The sequence below is a fragment of the Prosopis cineraria genome, unplaced genomic scaffold, assembly GCF_029017545.1.
Source record: "Prosopis cineraria cultivar Desert tree isolate PC_DT_omini unplaced genomic scaffold, ASM2901754v1 PC14, whole genome shotgun sequence".
NCBI classification, from domain to species: Eukaryota; Viridiplantae; Streptophyta; class Magnoliopsida; order Fabales; family Fabaceae; genus Prosopis; species Prosopis cineraria.
In genome coordinates, this window is record NW_026555345.1 from 2,996,594 (window position 1) to 3,005,643 (window position 9,050).

Genomic DNA, 9,050 nt, shown 5'->3' on the forward strand with positions numbered 1-9,050 from the left:
TCTCTGAAACTGCTTCACTGTTCTGTGTCCGAGTTTATTCCTACTAGTTTTTGTTATGTTCCCCTGACCATTTTGTAAGATAAGTCTGTTCAAGTTTAAAAAAAAGTTGTGCGACAAGTTTAGTATGGCAAGACGGCTCATTAGCATAATATCTTTTGATACGACTCAAATTTAAAATTACTAGCTGCTGCCAACATCATATTCATCAAATGAATGTGAGACATTCAAACTCGAGAAATTAAAATGAAAAGTTTCTGTTGCTTACCAATAGTGGCAGCGTCAATTTTTTTTTAAAAAAAAAGAATACATCCACCCATCACCCATTAATAGCAGTCGGCGGACCAATTCGCAGAGTTTTGCACGCAGAAAAAGACAAAGCCATCATATGTTCACGATACTCCGACCTGTTTATGAGATTGGGAAGACTATGTTCACGATACTCCGACCTGTTTATGAGATTGGGAAGACATGGACTTTCTTTTTTTATTCATTCACCTAAATGTTGAATTCATATATTATCATCACTTAATAGTAATTAGTAATTAGCGCACCTAGACGGCAAATTAAGGCACGTTCCAAAATATTATAGATCCATGCTGCACGCAAATTACGGTATATTGCTCAAAAGCATAAACCGAGGAAGTAGAATAACGGCAAAAATTTGCTTCTTCTTCTTCTTTTTTCCCCACTTAGTATTCTCTTGTCGCTGTTTATCGTTCAACAATCATCAACTTCCGACTAATCTAAGCAGGTTTGTTTGAAAGAAAACAATTATACAGGAGCCACTATCATTTATACAGCAGAAATGGAAGAAGCAGAATGTGCTGGACGGTCTTCCCACCTCCTTTTACCCAGTAACCAATGAAAAATTGAAACTAAATCTCCAGCCCTCTTCAAATGGCTGTATTGACCAACCCATATTCAAGAAATCTACAAACATGTCAAAGCAGCATCTGCAGAGCTAACATCAGCGATAGCAAAGTACACTCAAGATTGTCAGACAAAAATATTCATCTAATCGTCATTCTCTGAATCTGCACCAAAAAAAAAAAAAAGGAATTGAGGACCAACTTCAGCAAAATCAAAGATTATCAGAAGAAATAAGTGATTGAATTAAATCAGCTTATATTATTAACTTCCCATTGAATAAAAACAGGAAGGAATACAGGGTAGGAATTTTTAGAATGCTTCCTTGACCCTCACCTTGATCTAATTAAGCTCCCAAGATTACATTTCTTCCCTCACTTCAGAGCCATTTTATTTTATTATATATAGAGGCAAGAGGCTACTGGCATTCTCAAAATAATGGGGAACCATGCCCTATTCCGTAAGTTAGTTTTTGGACTCCCAGCAGCAGGCAAGCTGTTTCACCTTCCCCAGCCCCTACCCTTTTGTTTTCAAAAAATCACCTACTGTGGTTACTGGCCTATGTCAATATATTGCATATGATGTCAAAATACAATCTATAAATCCATATATAATTTAAAATCCATCGAAAACCGCACTATTCTTAAGTGAGAGACAATAAGACTCACATCAAATTTTATGAGAAGTGCAAGTTTTACTTTCAAGTTTAGTAAAACACAGAAGGCGAGGAGAATGATGATTTAAGAGGTAAGTCATCGTTAACCAACCATGAAGATTTGTAGAGTCGGATTTTAAATTTCAAACATTTGCATAAACTTGTATACTTCAAGCTCGTGATAAAAAAATTTCTCTACTTTTTTCACTATATGCGAAGGATGACAACGATAAAGGAAGACATCCAAAGCATACATTAATTTCTAAAGCAAAAAAAAAAAGACATATTGAATCTGAATTGAAGAAATTGATTCACCTGATCTTATATCCTCACCAACTTTTCCTCTATTTTTCAGTTGTCTCCAGATCATCGCACATATGAGAATCCACCAGTATATATGGAATACGAGCAGCATTATGAGCAATGTATTAAAGAGATAATACAGAAACCTGGGATAAACCTCTGAAAGGTTTAAGCATTCACGAATGTTATAGCTGGAAATAGAATAAAGTGTAAAGATGATTAGAAAGTGCAGCCAAGACAAAATGAAGTGAAATCAATTTACTAAAACTGAAAACACACCTCGACGCTTTAATAACCCAAAACGGATAGAAAATTAGCCGTAGTATTAACCATGAAATAGCAAAGCACCCAAAAAACACGCTTGCGAAAAACTCTCTTCCGGAGTACTTGAAAACCTTTGCAGCTTCCATGAATATGTCACTTGCATCATGGAGGGCAAGGACTATAGAGCCAATCCTGAAAAATCTGTAAAAGCAGCAACTGTCACTTATCTCTCCTGTATCTCTACCTCTGAGCTAATGCTAGTCTTGATATTTTGTTTATTTAAATCCATTTACCCATAATGCAAGACCTAGAAAAGACTAAAAAGAAACGGGAAAAAGAGCAGGAAGAAAACAATGCTTTACATAAAATAAGAGAATATCCCTGTTAATACCAAAATGCTTAGTTATTGATGATGATAATTTTACAATACCACTCAAAAATTACAAACTTAACGTTATACATATCTGGTGATCACGTAAAACTTCCACCTGGATTAAAAAGTTGCAACAACTACAAGTACAGGCTTCAGTATTCCGTGTTCTACACTGGTTATGTGGCATGAATAATCAGATGTGGAGATGCTTTTCAGTACAATCAAACATAACCCTCCATGTGACATGAATGAACATATACATGAAAGGATATGCCAGTACAATAAATAAAAAGAACACAACAAATGAAGTGCAGAACACTACAGTGGTAGCGTAGGGATAATTATTATCAATTTCAAACGACCTACAAATTAAGCATCCTGCCTCTCAGACAGAATTCTAATGGCAGGGACAGTTATAGACAATTTATAGAGCTGCTTCGAGTTGTGCTAAAAGAAAATCAACAATAGGCGTCCAACAAAAACCACCATGATAAATTGTTCAAGTATATGCACAAGTACATAAACTGATAAAAGAACTAAGTCACATGTAGTAATAGTAAAAAAAAAAAAAGTTAATTACCTTGTCACATATGAGGTTCCAATCAGGATAACAGTAATAATATGATGAGACATCATCACTGAAAAATCCTTCCTTCGAGTCTCCCACGTCAGAAGAGCAGCAATGCTGTAGAGGTAGAACCCACATTGGCACATGTAGAAAATCTTCAGTGGACTCCTGAAATGAGAAATACAGCAAGACGCCATATGATGATTAAAAACACAACTATAGTTGATCATCCTTTGAAATAAATACCAATCAATGACATTCAACCAGAAGAACGAAGGAATTTCTGATTGAAAGTCATTGATTGCTGTAAAACTGAAGTCAGTGAACTACACAAAATAGCCAGATGCATGTTTATTTAAAGAAAAGAGCCACATGTCTGCATACTGTTTTGACTACTCTTGGAATATCTGATTAGTCATATACTGAAATGCATCCACATCAAAATAACTATATGTGGGACCTGTAAGATGTTCAAACCAAAATCAGAATAACACCAAATCCTCACATTCCTATAACTTCCCTTAAACATCAACTCATCTCTACGATATTGCCATCCAAGTTGTTTGCTTTTTAACCCAAGTTTCCATATTATGCATTGTATGACAGCAGCATTGACAATTCAGTATAGAATAGACAAGATGACAGGCATAAAAATTTTTGTAGATCAAGAATATTAATGATGAAAGTGAAGGACAATGGGGATGTCTGCATACGAAAGTGAAAGATGAATCTCTTTTGGATATGGAATAAAACTTTTATTGCGGAGATGGATGTTTGTTCATCAAGCTACACTATAATTACTTACTTCAACTCTTGATTTGGCCAGCCATTGAAGTATAATTTTATATCTCTGAACCAGGGCTCATGGTAATTGAAATTAAGAACAAAAAATTCCACTGTAGCATAGTAGGCTAGTTTCCACATTGATTCTGAGCATTTGACAATCTTTGATTGTGTTGCCTTATTCATCCTTAAACGACCACGACCCTTGGTCAACAACTTGATGGCCAACCACTGTAAGCAACAAGCAACAAACAAAGGAATTAAAAGGCATTTGAATAAAGTTACATGGTTACATTATATTATGATTAAAAAATTCAACAATAGAAGAAAAATGAAAATAGCTTGCATAAATGTTTGTGCCACAGGCCACCAAGAAAATCCATACACACAACATGAAAGAAAGAAGCATTCAGAAAATTTCCAAGTTTCTATAAATATTGTTTTATCATCATTTGTCATGTGCATAGATAGAAAACATGGAACATGCAACCTCATAAGTCATTATGGGATTTTCCTAAAATATGGTGTTGGCTTGACTAAGAAAACATATGTTGAAAATGAAAGCCATTTGTTTAAGCCCTGCCACTATAAAGACAAAGATAGATACTTCTTTTAACTGAAATATATTCAGCTCACATTACCTTTCTCCATATATTGTGGGCTGGAAATATTCTTCTTTAGCCCTTTTTATCAACAAAGGTGCACTTTTTCTTTTTTGCTCTTTGGTTTATTCAAAAGATAAAAACTAAAGTCTACAAACCAAAAAAATTGCATGTGTTACTCAAGCTAAGAAAAGATGAAAACGTTAAACAACCAAACCATTGTCATTCCTGAAAAGAAGAGGGGCCAAACCGGAAATATTAAGAGATGGGGGTGAGTGAAAAGAAAGATCCACTAATTCAACAACCACAATGTTGGAAACTGGCATTTCAAAAGTGTGAGGAACAATAAAATCAACAACTATTCACAGACAACGGAAAGAACAGAACAAGTATACTATCCTAGAAAAGCTAAGAACATTTTTTACACGTAGAAGGAGTAAAACAAGAATGGGAAGGGCTCGAAATCTACATAGAGTGGATATGCTCACTCCTATCAACATAAGAGGAATTTGAAATTCATATGGACTTTTGAACTTGTTCAATAACAAGTTTGACACGATCTGGTGGGTAACTGCATTAATGCCTGCAACCAAAGGTGCTAACCAAGAAACCCTATCAGAATAATCGTCATATGTACTGTTGAATAGTAACATAATTCCTATTAGCTACTGCATTCAGAATATAATTATCTTCAGACTTGACGATGTTTAGCTACAGTAGACTGACGATACGTCAATGTTATCCGGGAACAAATGCGATCAGCTTCCAATATGATTCCTATCCCTAATGTCTGTCTTTTTTTGTTGTCTTTCCTGATACTAGCATGTTGCTCTGTCTTGAAATCTGCATAAATTAAAGCGTTGATATCCTTCCATATAGGATAATCTTCTAGCATTGTTGTGTCAATCCGGATAAGATGATAATTTCTTGAGTCCAACATGTTTCAATGAAAAAACATGTCCACTATAACTCTGTAAGAATTCTATCTTCTTTAACGGTATAAAAGAAAGTTGCATAACAAAGTGTCACCCAAACCTTCCGGATGTAACAGTCATTTACAGCTTCCAGGCCTTTACATGGCTCACGCTAACCTCTCACTGGCTAACAGTAATGAAGCAGCCGAAAATATAAAGAAATTACTGAACAATGAACATGAGAAGAATGACCGGTTCTATAGAGTAGTTGACAGGTCTACTTAAAGATCCTTAAACCGCCGGCTTAATTCGATTAAACTCTAAGAAACTGCAACTCTTGCTTGCAGGAATTCATGTGGATAAAAGGAAAGGAATAAAAGAAACAATAGGAAGAAGAGCTAAGGTTCTCGATGGAAAACGCAAGAAGCAAGATATGATCCACCACATTAAGACATTTAAAAAGAAAATGCCCATGTGGAATTCAAAATGTTCAAAATACATGGAAAAACAGAAAGAATCAAGAACAGAGTTGTTCAGGCAATGGGAGAAACTAGTTCCAAGAATCCAATAGAGCTCGGGACGTCGAAAACGAAAGAAACTTACTCTGAAGATGTATCTGTCTAGAAAGATTCTTGCCACAACGAAGCCAATGGCAAAATAGATCGCGATGTGGAAATGCCAAGCGCTTGGTCTGCCATTATGAGTCGAAATGGAATCCATGCGATACTAGAGCTGGAACCAGAGCTAGAGGAAGACCACTTCAATCGGGAATTGAACTAGTGGCGAAGATCAGCCATTGAAACGAAGGATTCTCATGGAATCGACTTTTGAGAGATCTAATTTGCCCTAATTCGCAGAGGGAAGGAGGAGAGAGAAGAATTTGTGACGCTGGTAACAGAATGCAGAGAGAGAAAAAGAGAGAAGAAAGGAGGGAAAGAGAGAAAGAGAAAGTGTGTGCGAGTGAAGGAGGTTGCAACGGAAATGGCGAGGGTTGGGGTTAATGATCTTCTCCGCTTTATTTATTTCTCCGAATATCTTTGAATCTCAAACTTACTTCGAGCGGCCGATATGTGGGTCCCGCTTTTCTTATTACACGTGGCAATTACTTGCCCGTGGGCTTAGCATCGTTGTTTGAGCTTCCGGTTCCCACCAACTGTTTCATGAATTTCCTTCATGACATAGTATGACATTGTATAAAGTTATAAACCAATTGTGATCAGACATCCGGTTGCTTCATTAACAATAATAATAAAAATTATTTCACCTCAATTACAATATAAAACACCTTCTAAAAACATTACTTAATTTAAAATATAAAATATTAAATAACTTTTATAATTATTTTTTTATCATATTTATTTATTTATTATTTTTTTAAAAAAATTCATACATTAAAATTTTAATTATTATTATCAATACTTTTATATAAAATAAATAATGAAGGTTTGATTTAAAGGATATAAATTTTTTTAAAAAAAATTAAAATTTTAATTAATATTTTTAAATCATAAATTAATTGTTAATATTTTATATTTTAATTCGGAGTGAGTGTACATACATATTGCGATTAAACAGTTCAGATATAGAGGTTTAGAAACATTTTAAAACCACAGTTTGACTTTTCTATGAGATATATATATATATATATAGATACATGCAATGTTACTCTGATTTAATTTATAGAGAGAATCATAATTAATTTTCAAAAGAAAAAACTAATAGTAGTTAGCTTCTTGATAATTTTTTTTTAAATCAGTTATGAATATCATATAAACAATTACAAATTTAAAATTATTTATTATAAATATGATATTTAAATTTTAAATATAACAATTAGTTTGCAATTCAAATTTTTATTTATAATTATTCAATTGATACTTACAATTTATTCTATAAAAAATTTTATTGAGAATTTAATTATCATTAATGTATCTTTTTCAAACTTTATTGTTATTCTTCCTAATTTATAAGATATTTTTATAAAATTATATGCATAAATGAAGTTTGTTAAATATAGTTTATAGTTTTAATTTGTCTATAAAATTTTAAAAATATCCTTGATTAATAAGAAAAAGAGGAAAATAAATTTATTTAAAGGGTAGTAAAATTATGATTTGGTATTAACAAAAATTTTTTTTTAAAATATCTTTATTTTGAAATACTAGATTACTTTTAAACATGTTTTATAAAATGATACAAAAGGAGCACTATGTATTTGAATTTTCTTCTTAGAAAAGTATTTAACATGAGAATTTTCTAAAATAATGTGTCAATCTCGTTATTCTTGAATGAAACGAGATATTATATAATGTTTGAGTTCTCCACCTTGCTTCTTTCACTCAATGAAAACCATACATCGGATGTCTTTGGATATATATGTTATTATAGTGCAGTGATAATAATTATACAAGCTGTGAAAAAATGATTGACTGAGATTAGATCAACTGTACAAAATACGCATGTGTGTGTGTGTGAAATACATTACAGGTTTGTGATAATGATTGAGTTGTGCTGGTGAATAAATTAAATAGGTTACGCAAAGAAGATATAGGAAGCCAAAGGCACGCGGGCTGTAGAGTGGCGTGTAAGTGATTGTGGGTTGTGTTGACATCATAGCTAATCATACTTGGAGTCATGGTTGAAATGTCTATACATGAATAATGAATGGTGTATATTGACAATGAGACATTTTTCTCCTTTTTTTTTTTTTGGATAGACAGATGAAGCTTGGGAGAGTTAAGATACAATCATATAGACGCTAGAGCATGGACTCATTCAGTTTGTGCGTGTAATTATTTTTTAGAACACACACTTGCACGCGAACAAACATATTAGTATTGGATTTAAACTGATCAAGACCGTTTTCAAAACGAAAGAAGTGGTACATTACTAGAATAATTTGTCGCTGCATGTTGACAACATTTAACATTTATTAATGTAATGTAAATATCAATGAATGATATCTAAAATCATTTAATATAACGTAAGAACTTGTAACAAGTAAATATTAACAATTAACAAGTGAAAATTTAAATTTTGAAAGTATTACTCCAAATCATTATATAATAAATCATTTTAGTGATCATCCATTGATATTCTCCCAAAAATTTATATTTAGAAATAGATGGAGTTATTTTTTCAGTTAATATTCCCTGTGATTTTATTTATGGATGGAGAGAGAATTTTTTTTTTGTTATATATATATATAAGTTACATTATTAAATTTTTATCACAATTTTTTTTTATCCTTCATTAAATATTAAAGAGAGAAAATATATTATTAAGATATATATATTTAATAAGTATAAAGCTAAAAATTTATTAAATTTTTAGATAAAATTAATAAGTTTTAAATTTTTTTAATTTTAATAAAATATATTAAAAGTGATTGTGGAATCCGCGGTGAAGAGTAATTCTCCGTTTTCCGCTTGTATTAATTGAGCCAATGATAGTCGTACTATAACTGCTCAATCTCTACCAAACACTTAGCAGTTAAGATAACTTGTAGGGCACACTGAGTCACTGACAAGGCCATCTCTGTATACTTCCTTGAAGGCAAAGGCAACCAGCTAAGGCTCGATTTAAATGTTTTGTTAAATTATTATTTTTCAAAAATATTTTTCAGCATCGGAGTTGGAAAAAATTCCCCATACTCGCAGAGTCGCATTCCATTTCATTCTCTCCTGATTTCTGAACCGCGCGCTCCAAAACAAGCACCTTG

At 32.7% G+C, this 9,050-nt stretch overlaps 1 protein-coding gene across 2 annotated transcripts; it reads right to left on the reverse strand.

Annotated features, from left to right (window-relative positions):
• Positions 1-643: 643 nt before the first annotated feature.
• Positions 644-6,319, reverse strand: LOC129292152 (ceramide synthase LOH2). Of its 2 annotated transcripts, none has more exons than XM_054929685.1 (6): positions 5,933-6,319; positions 3,836-4,044; positions 3,043-3,198; positions 2,105-2,290; positions 1,838-2,016; positions 644-1,034 (listed from the first exon to the last, which is right to left on the reverse strand). In XM_054929685.1, exons 1-6 carry the CDS (start codon positions 6,047-6,049, stop codon positions 1,015-1,017), a joined length of 867 nt encoding a protein of 288 aa, XP_054785660.1. In that variant the 5' UTR covers positions 6,050-6,319; the 3' UTR covers positions 644-1,014. The 2 variants fall into 2 exon arrangements, with proteins under 2 accessions (XP_054785660.1, XP_054785661.1); XM_054929686.1 differs by lacking the exon at positions 5,933-6,319 and adding an exon at positions 4,455-5,856.
• Positions 6,320-9,050: the final 2,731 nt, after the last annotated feature.